At 46.8% G+C, this 16488-nt stretch overlaps 6 protein-coding genes across 6 annotated transcripts; 1 reads left to right on the plus strand and 5 right to left on the minus strand.

Annotated features, from left to right (window-relative positions):
* Nucleotides 1–2605: 2605 nt before the first annotated feature.
* LHYA1_G005691 (putative MFS-type transporter protein) lies at nt 2606–4408 on the minus strand (the record flags this gene model as incomplete). Its single annotated transcript, XM_031150635.1, has 4 exons — nt 2606–3155; nt 3221–3454; nt 3506–4012; nt 4071–4408. The coding sequence occupies 4 exons, from the start codon at nt 4406–4408 to the stop codon at nt 2606–2608; spliced, it is 1629 nt and encodes a 542-aa protein (XP_031004219.1).
* Nucleotides 4409–4965: 557 nt separating this feature from the next.
* LHYA1_G005692 (UPF0394 membrane protein) lies at nt 4966–6129 on the minus strand (the record flags this gene model as incomplete). The annotated part of the gene is made up of 3 exons (XM_031150636.1): nt 4966–5750; nt 5831–5916; nt 5975–6129. The coding sequence occupies 3 exons, from the start codon at nt 6127–6129 to the stop codon at nt 4966–4968; spliced, it is 1026 nt and encodes a 341-aa protein (XP_031004216.1).
* A 651-nt stretch (nt 6130–6780) lies between these two features.
* dhkM (Hybrid signal transduction histidine kinase M) lies at nt 6781–7111 on the minus strand (the record flags this gene model as incomplete). The annotated part of the gene is made up of 2 exons (XM_031150637.1): nt 6781–6891; nt 6941–7111. 2 exons carry the CDS (start codon nt 7109–7111, stop codon nt 6781–6783), a joined length of 282 nt encoding a protein of 93 aa, XP_031004217.1.
* Nucleotides 7112–7152: 41 nt separating this feature from the next.
* On the minus strand, nt 7153–10471 carry gacS (Sensor protein; the record flags this gene model as incomplete). Its single annotated transcript, XM_031150638.1, has 7 exons — nt 7153–7344; nt 7459–7688; nt 7819–8544; nt 8665–8898; nt 9037–9769; nt 9888–10119; nt 10188–10471. 7 exons carry the CDS (start codon nt 10469–10471, stop codon nt 7153–7155), a joined length of 2631 nt encoding a protein of 876 aa, XP_031004214.1.
* Nucleotides 10472–12680: 2209 nt separating this feature from the next.
* bik4 (Nitrogen metabolite regulation-like protein) lies at nt 12681–13646 on the minus strand (the record flags this gene model as incomplete). Its single annotated transcript, XM_031150639.1, has 1 exon — nt 12681–13646. One exon carries the CDS (start codon nt 13644–13646, stop codon nt 12681–12683), a length of 966 nt encoding a protein of 321 aa, XP_031004215.1.
* A 1386-nt stretch (nt 13647–15032) lies between these two features.
* On the plus strand, nt 15033–15989 carry sol3_1 (Short chain dehydrogenase; the record flags this gene model as incomplete). The annotated part of the gene is made up of 1 exon (XM_031150640.1): nt 15033–15989. The coding sequence occupies one exon, from the start codon at nt 15033–15035 to the stop codon at nt 15987–15989; it is 957 nt and encodes a 318-aa protein (XP_031004212.1).
* Nucleotides 15990–16488: the final 499 nt, after the last annotated feature.

The following is a 16488-nucleotide window of genomic DNA, read 5'->3' on the forward strand; positions in this document are numbered from 1 at the left end:
AAGATTATACGAAGAAAAATTAATTGTATATAGTAGGTATGATGCTCAAAAGATGGGAATGTGTTTCCCTCCAATTTTCCGAAAGGGCGTATAGAGTTTCGTCGATTATGCTTTACTGCGGAGCAGAAGCATCATTTTCGTCCCGCCCCTGCCTAATATCCTTCGGTATTCTCACAAAATACCAACGCAAGGACAGCCGCCAGTCCCACCATGCCAACACCCAAATACATCGCACTACGATATCCCTTCAAGACATCCTTTACCCTATCATTCGTATACGCTTCCGCCACACCCGCAAACCCAAGTCCGGTACTCAGAGCATAACTCGAGATAGTACCCATCAAAGAACTAGCAACTCCTTGTTGTCTACCCACTGCCATAATAGCGAGGAAAGATACGATTATCACCCAGGCGAGTGAGGGTGCTGTCCAAACGGTCAAGGGGAGGATTGGTTCTTTCGCCAGTTTCCGTTCCCAGAAGACGAAGGCGAGGAAGTGTAAAATCGACACAATGAGAAGAACGTATTCAATGGATAAGCTGTGCACCGGTAAACAGGAAGTGAGACTTTGTACTTGTAGAAAGCACGAAACCTCGTCAATAAGGGACATCTGCATTTTTGACAAAGCAGCAATTTACACAACCCACAAACCTGCCAAAATAACATCATCGTTGTGTTTTGCTCATTAATATTCGCTATTCATAAGCTCTGCGTATTTGTTGTGCCAGTGCAACACTGCAAGGAGTCAAGGACGATCAAGGGGCTCGGTGCGATTATATATCACATCCGCCCGTGCAAGCGAAGCTATGAATACTAATCATGGACCTCCAACACTCCCCACTTAGGCTGTGGCAATAAATGGATGATAACAGTAATTTTTGAATAGAGCTAAAGATCCAGATTCTCCTTACAAGTGGGGCGTATTCTTGAATTTCTCAAATTTTGCTCTATAAGCCCAGATTCTGTTCGAGTATCTCTCCGGAGTTGATTTGAACTATGGCAACAGGTTGGTCTCTGAGGTGCATATCTTCACACTGGTTAGCCAGGGCCTAAAAATGGATAAAAGACTCCACGGAACCTGTTGTGGGAGACTGTCAATGCAGGCAGGGGTCGCTTCATTTGAATAATGAGTAATCATTCTCGGAAATCTTGTCAAACCCTGGAACTTTAGCTTCTCTAAGGCAACGATCAAAGGGTTATTCTAGTCCTTCATATATAGATATCTTCTGGGCGTGGAACCCTCTTCCATGCTATTGTCGGGTTGGAATTGGAAGTCGTTAAAGTAGAATATATTCAAGCTCTATTTCTTCAATGGAGGAAGTATACTCATCAAAGACCATTTCGAACCCTTCAACCTCGGCTTCATCATGGGCAATGGACCTCTTTCCCAATCCGGTATTGATGTTGGGATGCGTGTATTGCTCAAGTGATACCAAGGACTCCTCGAGCGCCATTTCGATCGTTACCCCACAGTGATTTGAACTTCGACAGTCGCTATAGCAATCTCGCCTAGACGTATTCTTTTGAAGCTCCTCAATACTCCTTCTCCGCTTATAAGTCCTGGAAGTCGGACCCTTCTTCCACTTCACAGCTTGCGCACCTCTCTCTTCCTTTTTCGTAACATTTTTCATCGCACACTGCGACTCCAATCTACATCCCGTCAGCATAACCTCCCTCCCTACCATTCACACGCGAATCCAACATACTTATCAGGGTGCAGTATTTGCACTTCCATTGGCCGCGGACATGTTCGACGTATCCTAGCGGCCTCAAGGTTCTTGCGATACATGCCCGTCGGTATATTCTGATAGCAGCGTGAGATATCTTGCTCGTTCTGCGTAATCCCTATTTTCAACGCTCGGCGATAGCCCCATGCCTCGAGGTCCCAGCCTTCGTGACGGGGACCCGGAGCGGATCTATCTTCGTCTGATCCTCGCTTTTGCGATCTGGATTTTGGGAGTTTCTTGTTCAACCCACGCGGCTCCGGTTGTGTTAAATGGGAGTCTAACATTGCTCAACGGTGTAATTGAATTTTATGTTAGAATTGGTATGTTTTTGCAAATTGTTTTGGTCGGTGTTGTTTTCTGTTTTAAGTGCTGGCCGCCTCAACAGGATGACTCAGGGCTTGGAGTCAGGTCGGCGAGACAGAGTACTGTAGCGCGCCTGCGCCGCAGGTCGTCTGACTCAGCTCAGCCACATCTCTATCTATGTGAGACATGAAAATACATTTAGTCTAAGTTCTGGCCTTGTTGTCATTCGTAGGAAACATATTCTTGTTAATGAAGTAGAAGTCTCGAGCTTTCGAGGAAATGGGTCCTTAATCGAGTATTAGCGAAGCCCCTATTTTCTCGGAAACCAGATTGGTAGAAATCATGACTCATTAAATGACATTGAATGAAAGACGAGGTATTAGTGGCATACAGCATTGCTTATGAATAGTTCATCAGAGCGAGCCATACCTACTGACACTCTAAGCTTTTAATTTAAGATCATGTGTATCTCACGTGACTGCCTTACAGCTAGCCCAAACTTTTCACTTCACGACCTGAGAAGATGGGGAACTAAGGCAATGATTGAGCTCCGATCAATTCAAGAAATGGTACCCTTTTAATCCCTCTTTACCCCGATCTTACCCATGTGCCTCAACCCGAACCCCCCAATAAGGCACGCTGGTACACCCAAAGCAAACGCGGTCCAAAACCCCGCTCGGTACCCCACAAACAAGGCCTCCTCCTTCCCTTTCCCCTGATCTTCCGTTTGCTTCGTCACAACAGCAGAAACAACCGCCAACAGCGTCAGTCCAATACTTTGTCCAAACTGATTTACCGTGTTGAACACAGCACCCGCTAGCGCTTGCGTATCCGCTGGAAATCCCTCCGACACGGCCAGCAGACCGATCGTGAACATAATGTCGCATGCCATTGGCGAAAGCAGCTGCGCTGGGAAGGCCGCATACCAGTAAGGCCACCGCGGCGAAATGACAGCCATGAGGAGGGGAGCGCCGGCGCTGAGAGCGAGTGTGGTTAGGACGAGAATGAAGGGTGATGTGCGATGGATAACGAGGCCTGTGGTAAGTTGAATGCAAAACCCAATTATGAGAGAGGGTAGGATCCGGATGGCCGCCCCAAGGGCAGATATGTGTTGGACTTGTTGGAAACTGCACGGTATGTTAGCATGTGCAGGTTGGTGGGGGTTGGGACTGAAGATGAGAATATATCATACAAGAGAGAACAAAAGGTTTCCATTGCATTCGCAACAGCATTAGACAAGAGGACCGTGAGACAAACGCTCGTGAATACCGTATTTCTCCACAGCGAGTTTGGAATCAGGGCTGGGAGGTTCAAGCGTTCCCGGCGACCTTGCCACAGGATAAAGGCTAGTATTAGAGCAAAGCTACCTACTAGTAGCACGATATTTACGGGATGGCGAATGTTGTCGACGGAATCCGATAAAGTCCTATATGACGGTGAGCATAATTTGAAGAAAGAGTTGGTGAAAAGAGCTTACGCAAGGACATAAGAGAATACCGCCAGACACGTGGATATGATAAAAGCCCCCAACCAGTCTATCTCGTTCTTGAGCTTCCTGATGATAGAACCCTGGATCACAGGATCATGCGGCAATGCCCACAAACTGACTGCGAAGAGCGCCAAGCATAGGCTTCCAGAAAGGTAGTATAAGAAACGCCAGCCAATTGTGTCGAGTATGACACCTTCGAGTACCATACCGAGGGAAAACCCAATGGGTTGAACGAAGCCTAGGCATGAGAAAGCAATGTTGCGTGCCCGGCCTACAGGAACCGAGTGTGAAACGATCGCAACGGAAGTGGGCAGACAGAGCGCAACCGCCACTCCTTGCATGGCGCGGAACATGATAAACTCGATACCTGTACGCGCGAGACCGCAAGCAAGGATGAAGCCACCCGTAAGAGCGCAGCCTGTCAGATTGATGTTTCTGTGGCCAACTACATCTGCGATGGAGCCAGCGAGAATAAGACAGGTACTAATAGTCAAGCTGTATGGTTTTAGTATTGGAACAATTCATTGCGCGTTGCTTAAATAAACGGACTTACGGGTACACCGCGGACGGCCAAATTATTAGATGCGAAGGAAGAGAAAGATCAGATGCTATCCGTGGGAGACCAATGGCGATGAATCCATTGGTCAAACTGCTCAGGAAGCTGACGCCCGTGAGCACCGAAATAACGACAACGACGCGTGTTTTATTCAAACCACCATCTTCGAGTTCAAAAGCTTCTATAGAGCCGCTCGAGACATTTGCATCCACGGTCGGAATAAAATTTGTAGACCTGGAAGATACATGAGGTGAGTCAACGTTATGTGGGGTAACAGTTGAGGAGTTGTTGCTTTTGGCTGGTACAATATCGATGATCGACAACAGTTCTGACATTGTAACTTATGTGAGGATCGATAATCAAGACGGATATAAAATGGGAAAGAGAAGGTTTTCCCAAAAATGCATGTCGTAGAAAGTTATTACGGACGGAGTCAAGGTCAAGGTATGCGGCGCAGTGATGGCTGCCGAGGGATCGCCTTTAGCACAGACAAAAGCCCACAATAAGCCTAAATTGACCAATTGTGGTGGCGTCAGTTCACCGATGTAATTACTCCGTAAGCATGAAAACTTGTCAAGCCAAAGGCGTGAGACTCGTCTATTACTTCATATTCCAACGACATCAACTCAATAATTGGTAACAGTTGTACTTCTGGAATAAGAAAATCTAGTTTTCTGGTGAATATTCCTGAAGAGCCAACTTTCCCACATCAATAAGGTATTCAGATGTTCAAAGTGAGCTCAGACTGCCTGGAATAGCACGATGCCCTTCTGAATACTGGCAAGTAAAAGGTTACTCAAAAGGCAAGCGCGTTCCATGCTGACCTTCTCGGATGCCAGGAATTCCATAAAATGATGCATTTGAAAATATAACGACTACCAACCTCAGCGCCTCAGCCGAGTATAGCAGCCAGCATCATCCCACCGGCGAAAATCGAAGCAACAGTAATAAAGCTCGAGATGGAAAGAGTAGACATGCCACTGATTCCGTGACCCGACGTGCAACCACCAGCAAGCCTCGCGCCGAACACCATCAAAACACCGCCTAGAATTGCTCGCAACGCTGGGATCGAGATTTCGCCACCAGGTATCGCAGCTGGATATACTTGCTTTAATATCGCGGCTCCTGACATGATACCAATTGCAAATGCAATGGACGCTAGCTCTGGCATGGGTTCTTCAACTTCGTCTTGTATACCTGATCGCGAGCCCTTCAACATCCATTGGATCAATTGGATGAGTTGTCCGTATGCGGTTGACACACCAACAGCATTGCCCGTAAGAGCCAGCGATGTAGCTTGTCCGCAACCTATCAAGACGCCTCCCACGATGGGATTGACCATTATATTTTCCGCGCTTACTGTTGAAGCAGCAGCCAGGAGGACCATTCCCGCACAAAGACCTTCGTAGATGAGGAGCGCTTGGCTTTCTTTTATGTTGAAGTGCTGGAAGACTGTTAAACTCTGCTTTCTCTCCTCCGCTGGTACCGTGGGTATGCTCAAATATGGAGCCATTTGAGCATGTATTGCTCCTCCAAGTACACCTCCAACCATGGCGAAGTAGCCAGACCGAATTCCGGATGCTACTTGGACGAGTACAGTTCCGGGACATGCTCCGGTTAGCGTCATTCCGAGTCCGAGTAAAACGCCACCGAGAATATTACCATCTATGGACATGGCTGGTTAGTAATAGTTCGTTTTCGACTTCTGATGGAGGGTTTGAGTTTCCATCGCCAAAATGAGGGGCTGAAGACCGTACCATGCCCATGGAACCATCCAAGAGTAGAACGAGACGGAGGAGGACATTGAGAAACCCCTACCTTCCTAGCAGCAACCATCAATATCCTGTAAAGATCTCAGTCAATTCACTTTTCCAAAATTAGGGATAGATCGAAGCACTCACGCACTGATTGCGCTAGCCGTCAAGAATGCCTGGAGCATATGGAAATCCTCAAGTTTCATCTGCGAGATGATAATCCATGGCGAATAGACCCCAGATGCTGTAAGGGCCGCGCCGAAGACTGTCCCAGCGGCCAATTTTGCTATCAGATTTGACATTGTTGAGGAGTGTTCAAGTTGGTGGTTGGATTTGGGTAATAATCTCAGAATTCGTCGTATTGAAGATTTACTTGTATGAAGCACACCTGCATCAACTTAGGTAGCTTGAGTAACTTGGAGAAAAGCAACAACAAATCGCGGAACAACTAAGTTCGGCGACGGGATGGAGCGGAGGGATACCAGATCTTAACAACCGACCCGGCGACCTCGATTGAATCCCAGCTCTACTTGACTAACTTTTATGATGTGGAAATCTTTAGCTTGATATAATGTCCATTATTTTGATGATCTTTTCGGGAAGGACTCCACAATAGTATTTGTCCCGGAGGCGTTCTTTGTGGAGCAAGTACCGTGACCCGCTATTAGGCGTGCGGGATAGTTGATAGTCGGCGACGATGCCGCCAGGTCCCCTAGAAGACCCCGAAACCCCACGCAACACCCCGAACGCCACGCGATGTAGATTTAAAAACCCCCATACCGAGATTGCTGTAGGACGACTTATTCCAGCTTCATACAACAAAATACGCATACACAAATGAAACCAGCGCTTTGTAGTATGGTATGCAGGTGCAGCCCATTGACATCCTATATCGTGACTCGTGGGTATCATTCAAATTGAAGTGACAACGTGACGCGCTTATATGCACCTGACTAGGAAGTCATGATCCGGGGAGGGACAGCTCGATCATCAACCTTGGACAATCGCTCTCTCATCTGTTTCAAGAGATCGTGGACGAGAAAAGGCTTTGATATGACAGAGTCCTAGAATTTGTAAGCAATATAAAAGTAGACTGTGGGAATTCTAACATACAATGCCGCTCTCCAACGCCATCTGCAACTGCTCGTCTCGAGCATTGGCCGTCGTTGCAATAATCTCGACATGGCCAACAAGATGGCCGGTCGTTTCCAAAATCCTGATTTCTTTGGCACAGGTGAGACCATCCATGACCGGCATCTCCCAGTCCATAAGTATTATATCCATCTTTTTGCCATCTAAGTTCGTGTGCCACAAACGAGTTTCCCTCAGCTCTCAAGTGCTTCTAGGCCATGATTCGCTATTGTTACTGTGCAACCAGCCTTTTTCAATTGTTTCGCGAGAATCGTCTGGTTGACCACATTGTCTTCGACGAGAAGAACATGTATGTTGCTCAAATCAAGCTCCGTGGAAACCTTAGCTCCCACCGAACAGGACTTCGGGCGTGCTGGGAAGGGGAACTGTTGGCATTTAGCTTATATTTAGGCGGAAGTATACGACAATGTCTAAGATTGGAGATATTCTGGAAAATGGCTCCGCCTCAGGAAATGTAAACATGATTCGGGTTGACTTACCTCAATCACGGGAAAAGGCTTGTTTTCTGATAGGTCGGCGCGTTGTGCCTCAATGTAAAATACGAACGTGCTGCCGATTCCTTTTGTCGAGACAACGCCAATCTCGCCACCCATTTTCTCGGCGAGTCGTTTGCATATGAACAAACCAAGGCCAGAGCCACCATACTTAATAGAGGTCTTGATATTCGCCTGGGTAAAGCGACTGAACAGGTTCTGCATATCCACCGAGTCTATACGTCGAGATTTCGAAGTCAGTATTGCATGCTATGGAAGACTTAGGAGTTGAAACAATATTTTGAGGGCAATCGACTCTGCTCCTGAGAAGCCCGAAGAAGGGGATTTCCCGCGAAAGTGACTCACCCATGCCTACACCAGAGTCTTCAACTGAGAACGTCAAATATATGAGCTGACCTGGGTCCCGTTCGTGAGATGATCTAGGGGGAGACGTCGAATCAACTGGAGCCCATGTAATGTCACCTCGAAAGGCAGCTCGTGGTTCCGATGTTGTGATTCCGTACTTAATGTCAATATATCGTCTACTTTCGTCTTTGGTAAACTTGATCGCATTGGTGAGGAAGTTGACGATGATTTGTGTCAATCGGGAGGGATCGCAAGACACCCAGTCCGCATTGTTCTTCTCCTTTTCAGCAGAGGCTGTTGCTTTAATTTTCTTTTCTTGCAGGTCAGACTCGAACATCTTCAAAGTTGAGTCGATGAGCTCCTGGACTTGTGTGGGCTCAGGTGTTATAGCAAGCATCATGTATTGAAGCTTAGATAGCGTAAGAACATCGTCGACAATTCGCTTCTGGTGATTGGCGCACTTGACAATCGTATTTGCAGAATCGACGTTGCTATGCAGAGCAGAAAGAAGTCGAGCTTCGGTAATCTTCCGTTCGTTGACTTCCGCCATTGACTTTGTGATCGAGTCAGCGCTCATAAGAATGGCAGCGAGCGGGTTCCTCATCTCGTGCGAAACAATGTCTATAAACTCTTCTTGCTGCCTTTTTGCCTCGAAAGCGTCCTCAGCTTTACGAGCTTCTGATTTCTCAGCCCACTTCAACGCTGAAATGTCAGACATATACATCACTAGAATGAAGTTAGTAGCAAGACACAATAATGCTCGAGTATGGCAAGCAGTGCTTCAAAGACCTAGAGAGCACAACTGGATATCTGCAAAGGGAACACTATTGTCTAGGTATTGCTTACTAAATGACGTGGTTTTGCCATCTTCCTTATATGGGAAGGACGTGGACGTAATGCACCCTGGTTCAGGCTCACCCGTTGGAGGTATGAACATTCTTTTCAGGCGCAATTCGACAGAAACCTTTTCTTCTCCGCCAGAAAGTCTGTTCCATGCTGCAAATGCTTTCTCACGATCCTCAGCAAGAAAATTATCCAGGAATTGGAATCGCTCTTCTGCCTGATTAGATTTTCCTGTTACTACAAGATCTCGGAATTAGCAACCCATGACCAAGAGAACCGTGAACCCTGTGAAATCTAGGAGTAACTCCCAAAAATTGAGAGGAGATATGAAAGTGCGCAAATTTTTCCGAGTAAGGAAAATGTTTTAAGACGTACAGTCGTAGTATTGATCGTTTGCCCACAGTACCTTGCCATCAATTGATAAACGTAACATTCCAATTGTAGCGTTTTGCGCCATGTGTCGGATTTTCTTGTCGGAATCCTCCAACTTCTTCTCGAGTTTTTCAGCGCGCCTTTGCGCCTCCTCAGCATTGACGACTGTATTAGCAATCGATGAGACTTTTGAAGCCAAGTCCCGCATGAATTGGTGGTGGTCATCGTCAATAGGTCGCCGCGGGTTAGCTCCTACAACCAGGAAGCCGATCAGTCTTCCGCCCCCTGAAAATGGTAAGATACTGATGCATCTGCTGCCTTCACTAAACCCCCGCCACGGAATACCAGCAAACTTGTTGTCTACAGGTATGTTGATGATTTCGTCCTGGGCCTGGCGAAGACAGGGAACAATTCCCTCCTCACTACTATGGAGGTTGGCCTTATTCGGGGCGATCGGGTGACCTTGGGGAACAGCAATCTGGCCACGGAGATTGACTATTTGAGAGTTAGGAATACTTTCATCATCTATTTCGTATAATAGAGCCATGCTGATATCTCGTTCATATTCTGCAAGCAATGTCATGAGAAGAGCTGGATAATTCTCGCTATGTAACCTGGTCGAGCTCACTATACGATTGAGCAAAGTGGTTCTTCGGTGAGTAATTTTCTGCTTTGTAACTTCGTGGACTGCGTTGTGAAATCCTTCAATTTTGCCGGAAAAGCCTCGAATGGGGTTCTGCAATAAATTAGTACTTTCAGATTTGTAAATAGCAAGAGCAGTGAGGTTGAAACGCTCTTCGCGTGCCCCACTACAGCAAGATTCAGGAAACGAAACAAAGAAACGGGTTGGTTACGAAGTTACCAGTGAAGAACGCCTCTTCCAAGAAGTGGTTTCGCTCAACAAACAACTCTATCTCGTGGACGTCGCCTGCAAGCCCCGAAACTTCCGAAGCCTCGAACACGGCTTTGATCTGGGGCCAGATCTCTGGGAAGACATTTTCGAAAGCTAGTCCCATAAGCATTGGGTGGGCTTTGCCGGCGAGAGGTACGAACGCCTCATTATATATTGCGGTTTTTTGCGGGCCCCTATACTTTGGTTAGCAAGCGTGATATTGATGCTAAATGCGTATAGGCCTGTGTATGTAACCACATACCAATAGAGACAACCCGCTTGAGAGTCCGACATGACGGCAAGAGTTTGTAAACGAAGAGCTGCGCTCCATGTTGACAAAGGGCCCAAGGGCGACGCAGCCCAGTCAGCGCTGGCAAAGAAGCGTACATGGTCGGTACTGGGAAGGAGGATTTCCCATCCCGTGCGGAATAGGGGGGAGGTTGGAGAAGGGATGATGCACTGTTGCGGTTGGTTGGATTCGAGATCTGTATCTGTGTCTGTAAGGGTATTTGCATCTACATCTGCACCTGCACCTGCACCCGCCATTTCGGTTGCGCCTTGCCTGATGAAGCAAAGCGATATAACGATAACAATATACCAGGTAGTAGGTACTAAGTAGTACGGTATGGAACCCTGTTACCCGTGCAGGCAGACTTCCATTCCGGGTGCAAGAATTCTCAGATTACTGTAATAAATGCGCAGCGTCGCCACCAACAGTAAAATACATCGACATAGAAACGGAGACGGAGACGGGGACGGAAGAAGGTTTGGTTTCTGAAGGGTAGAGAGGGTGGGCAGGGGAACAGAGACAACTGACTGATCGCAGTTCAAAGCTTTGATCACCAAAGTTCAGTTTAGGTTTCAGTACGGCACGGCAACGTGTGTTCCGTCCGTTCAGTGCCGGTGGCCTTACCCTACCCTACCCACGAACGGTAGTACTTTAGACCTTTGTTATCTAGTGTATTACGTCAGATGGCCCGACTACGTTAGTGAACAAGTAAGCAAATTCAACTTGCATGAAAGAACACCTAAGTGGTTACCAAGTACGTATAAAATCAGCGGCTGAAGGTTCAATAGGATACAGAGTTGAGTTTCTCCATAATCCTACTTTGATCCCCCCTCTGTCATACCTATTCCTCAGTCTTCATTTGTATATATGAAATTAATAATTAAAAAGTAAATTATCTACATGATTGTCCAGTCTAGGTGCGTGGATACACGCGTCGACAACATATCTAGCTCCTGGCCATTGTGGTTTTCACTACAGTACTGTACACCCTTTTTTTTTTTTGAGATTCGTCCGAATTTTGTGTCCAGTTGCACATCGCAGTCCTACCTATCAGTACAACTTCCGGCCCCGCTTCTTCAAGCATAAAGGTGGAAGAGACACACGCTTACATATGAAGGCGCAGGCATGGTGACCAGAAAAAGTTCGAGGCACTGCTTCAAACGCTATCAATATCTTCGCCTTGTTAATTTTCGCCGAAGCTCCTCTGCTTCAGACGACACCACTTTCGTAACGTCGCACCAGTCCTCCAAATTCTCCTCAGACTCATGGACTTGCTGAGCAACGACATCAAAACGATGCCCGGCCCATACACCACGATGAATGTTTAAATTCCCACTCCCACCACTAGTCGGGTAATTCGTCCAACAGGTGCGCATCAGCAAAATAAGAGTGAAAGCTGCAATTCCTTGGAGGTAATAATGCTCCAGTTTCATCGTCACTACCACGCCAAGTTTTCCGGAAGAGACGCTCTCGCGCGTTGTGAGGTTGCGCAGAATCCACGGCTGATTTCGAGGGAAGAATTGGGAGCACTCCATATCCCTTTCCATCTCTTCCCACCGAGGACCAGGAATCAGGATTCTCCCCGCATGAGCAATAATTCCCCCCTTCCATTCAAGCAGCACACTCTCGCGAGTAGGCGGTGTTATAAACTTCCCGTCACCTCCCCAGAATAGTCTTTGAGCGTCACACATCGATCCATATCCATCGCTTCCTATAATTCTTTTCGCAAGACCATCGTCTAAAAATGATGCTGGAAGATCGGTTGAGTAAGACCCCTGAAAAGATATCTTCTTTCCAGCCCATGGCGCGGCGCATTCGAGAATCTGACGCTGGATGTGGAGGCGAACAAGAGGCCACAATCTTTCGGATGAGAGACCGAGCCCCATAGCGTCACTCTTCACTGGGAGTAGATATTGAATGACCATGTCGAGGATCTCGTTTGATAAGCTCTCGAGTTTCGATAGGTTTGGTACTGAGATCTGGGTATTGCGATAAGAATTCCCCGGCGCAGTTACTGGAAGATGAGATGGTTGTAGTGGCCTGGCAAGCATCAAACAAGCATCGAATTTTAACCTCCGACACCTTTTCAGACTTCCCTCTTCTTTAAAGTCGTACTCCAGAGCATTCTGCCAGGTGCTATTAACTACGTTCATCTGGCGATTCTCGGGACAAAGCATCCGCCATTCTTGCGGGCTCTCCATAGTTTTGTACCTATTCGATGAATTTGATGTTATGTGTGGTAAGATGACATAGGAAGTCACCTAGGGTTAAAGAGACATGTGTGTAGCAGCCTAGCCTAGACCGCCAATCACGTGTAGCTCACGTGAGTAGGGCTTTTCCGCAGATTATTTTTTTATTCTCTTGTTTATGTGCCCGACTGAATAATAGGAAGGAGATGTCTTTCTTACTCGTATCTTAGCCAATTCGACATCAGTCAACATAACTTGTTTTGCCCAAACCTAATTCTCAAATGAAGTCCTGCCTGTTTTCAGCAACCCACTCTTCGAATGTCGTTGCCTTCTGTCCTCCATACCCCAAAATGTTATCCTGGCCTTCCTTATGTGCAGGACCAATATAGATACAACTAGTAAATGTATCGCCCGGGGTTCTACCCTTCAAAACATTTATGAAGAAGGTAGCGGCATCATTGGTAGCAGATTCCGGCACACCTGCTGCAGCAAAATGGTTCGCTATCTTCTCGAAGGCAGCATCTTCATTAAGTCCAACGACTCGGAGATCTTTTCCCAACACCTTCCCAATAGCCGCTACAGCATCTCTCTGAGATCGAATTGCAGGCCCACACAGATATATAATATCCTTTCCCGCCGCCTTCCAACCTCCAACGGTAATCGCACCACAAACTCTCCCAATATCCTCAGGTGAGATCATGTCAAACGTGGCATCTGGATACAAAATCTTCACCTCACCATCAGCAATCATCGGCTTCCATTGCAGTGTATTGCTGGCAAACCACCCGGGTCTCACTGTGACCCATCTCTGCGGCCCAAATATATCCGCTATGTTCTTCTCAATCTGCCGATGCTTGTAAGCAATAGGATTACTTCGCTCTTCAGGCTCCTGGTCATGCTGGATACTGCTGCTGCTCAAGAAGACAACAAATTCAATGCCTGCGGATTTTAGCGCTTCGACGGTGGCTCGCATATAGTCGGTGCTTTGGAGAGCGGCGTAAATGAACGCGTGCTTTGCTCCGCTCTTCGTTACTGCCGCACGAACGCTGTCGGGGTTCAAGAGATCGGCTTGGACCCTTTTGAAGCCACCAGCTTGTTCTTGGGCGGAAGTGAGGCGTGGAATAGGCTTAGAAATGCCTCGGCTTGCAAGGATGACTTCGGCGCCATGGCCATGAGCTGTGCGGGCCGCAGCTGAGCCGACGGCGCCTGTTGCGCCGAATATCAAGGTTTTAGTGCTGGGCATTATGACTGATATGAATATAGTTTTGAGAAATTGGTTCGTGAGCTTGATAGTTGTGTTTTCTTCAGGTAACTGGGCCTCCTTTTGAAGACGAAGGGGTCTGCAGACCATTCGCTCATTCGCCCATTCGCTCACACTCGGACTTATGGACAGTCACCGCAGGCCGATTGGCTTCTTTCTATCCAAGGCTGGCATGGTTAAACTCCAAATCGATCCTTTAACACATTATTTAGCATGGATGCGCATAATCCCGTATACAGTATAACTAGCGTATCTGGGGTTCGCAATAGCCAACCCAGTTTCGAAAGTGATAATCCTTAATTGAAGATCATTCTAAACTCTATAATCACCTCTATTTTCTAGACTTATTAAGCAAAAATGGTAAATTGAGCAAATGAAACTCTCACTAGAACCTGTGTAAATACAACAAACCCGATCAGACTTCCGGGATTCGGCCATTCGGGTGACGAAAATCGACCGAATGTTCTGACACCGAGACAATATTTACTCCATACTTATATGCTCCTCACCACTTAAATAGCAAAGATTCGATGTAGTACAAGTAAGTATACTTCCTACAAAAGAATATTTTGAATTGCTACTAATTAATTCAGGTGATTGTCTTGCAGAGTGGATCTTATCACGGAACAAGGACCCTAATCTGTTTCGGGCGATACTCACGAAACATTATCCGCGGGGTATGCACTAAAAGAAATGCCAACACCACCTAATATACCTCACGAGCTTGTCACTTGTCAGTCAATGTTGAAAGGGACCAAATCTCTACACCGTAAATTCCGAATGCCGGTTTTAACTCCTAATCGTTGGCTTTATCGGCATTAGGCATTTATCTCCTCGTATATAGGTACCTAGGTAGTAGGTAGTCAATGGTCATGAGGTTTACAAGTAAGGCATCATGGGTTACGTAGTTACGCACCTTGTACATTTTCCACTGTAGAATCACAGACCTAGGGGACTTTTGTATGGCAGTGCTACTATTAAACTTTGTGTTTAGGATTATTTGGATAAACATATCTATAATTGGTCGCATGTACGATAAACGATGAACTAAGTTCTGAGCAGAGAAAAGACCCTGCACACGTTCTAGCTGACCAACTTTCAAGATATCACCACCTCCGCACTTGCGGGTTATATAAATAGGCCGCCTAGGTTGCGTATTGTGCTAGTATCCATGTAGGGAGACAAATGAGATGACAAGCTAGTCATGCAATTCATTTGCATGCAATTTGTCTAGGCCCTGTAGTCTCGAGTGTTATTTTATATGACGTTTATATATACATCTTGGCCTCGTCCTTGTGAACCTTCAACAACAATATCTCACTAACACTTGTGCTCCACATTACCACCGTATAGACCGCCGTCGCCAAAATGGGATTCATATACTCACAACTATTCGTGAAACCCACCTACCCAACAACTTCATGCGCAGGACAAACGATAATCGTGACGGGCTCCAACGTCGGTCTAGGAAAGGAAGCCGCTCGTCATCTTGCTCGACTCGGCGCCTCCAAACTCATCCTCGCCGTCCGGAATACCAAAGCTGGCGAGGCAGCTAAACACGACATTGAGAGCACCACAAGGTGCAGTCCTGAAGTCATAGAAGTCTGGCCTCTCGACCTCTCCTCATATGCATCCGTCAAGGCATTCGCTGATCGAGCGTCCAAACTGCCCCGTCTTGACGTCCTTCTCGAGAACGCTGGTATTGCGGCTGGCAAATGGCAGGTCTTCGAAGGCCACGAAAGCACACTTACAGTCAATGTCATCAGTACTTTCTACCTGGCCCTCCTTTTGCTACCAAAGCTCAAGTCCTCTGCCAAACAATTCGGTATCATGCCCCGCCTCACCATCGTGTCAAGCGAAGTTCACGGCCACGCGAAATTCGCCGAGTGGAAAGAACCAAAAATCTTTGACACTCTTGATGACGAGTCCAAGTTTGATGTCTGGGAACGCTACCCCTTAAGCAAACTCCTCGAAGTGCTTGTATTTCGTCAGATTGCACCAAGTCTGGAGGGATCCGGCATGACCCTTAATATACTCAACCCAGGACTGTGTCATTCAGAATTAGCACGCGACGCAGGTTGGACCTTAGCTATCATGAAATTCTTTCTTGCCAGAAATACAGAGGTGGGCAGTCGTACACTGGTCGCGGGTGCAGTGGCAGGACCAGAGGCACAGGGGAAATATATGCATGATGGGAAGGTGGACGAAAGTGAACTTTCCCCGTTCGTGAAAAGTGAGGATGGTAGGCTGGCGTCGGAGAAGGTCTGGAAGGAATTGAGTGTGATTCTGGAGTCCATTCAGCCGGGTATCACTGGTAATCTCTGAGTTGGTTTTGAATTAGAGTGAGCAAAGGAGATGTCAGGCTTTACTTTCTTATCTTATCTTAGACCTTCATCCAACCAGCAACTGGATGATTTGTCGTTGCGGTGTATAAATAGGGAGTGGTTAAAGCAACATTTGAACGGGAAGTATCATGAATTAAGGTCCAATGAAGAATGATTTATGAATGGCTTCCAAGAAAATATGCTTTGGTGTCAGAGCCAGGAAGGATATGAGGAATCAGTACTAACTCGTCCTCAAATCCGATCTTTTGATACAAGATGTCCCACCACTTCCCTTGTAAACTATAAGTAGCCGTAAGAGCTATGGAATTGAGATTTGGTAGATATTGCATCTCGTAGAGAGCCTGTGTAGTGTTGACACTGGTGGGGTGGTAGTTGGGAAAGCTGCTCATTGTTCTGTAAGACTGAAAGTGGTAACTACCTTAGCTAAAATGCGATCATAGTAAGATGGTTCAATTGCAATGTTGGTCGTATATTGTTCT

Source organism: Lachnellula hyalina, assembly GCF_007821495.1.
Source record: "Lachnellula hyalina strain CBS 185.66 chromosome Unknown contig00095, whole genome shotgun sequence".
NCBI lineage: Eukaryota > Fungi > Ascomycota > Leotiomycetes > Helotiales > Lachnaceae > Lachnellula > Lachnellula hyalina.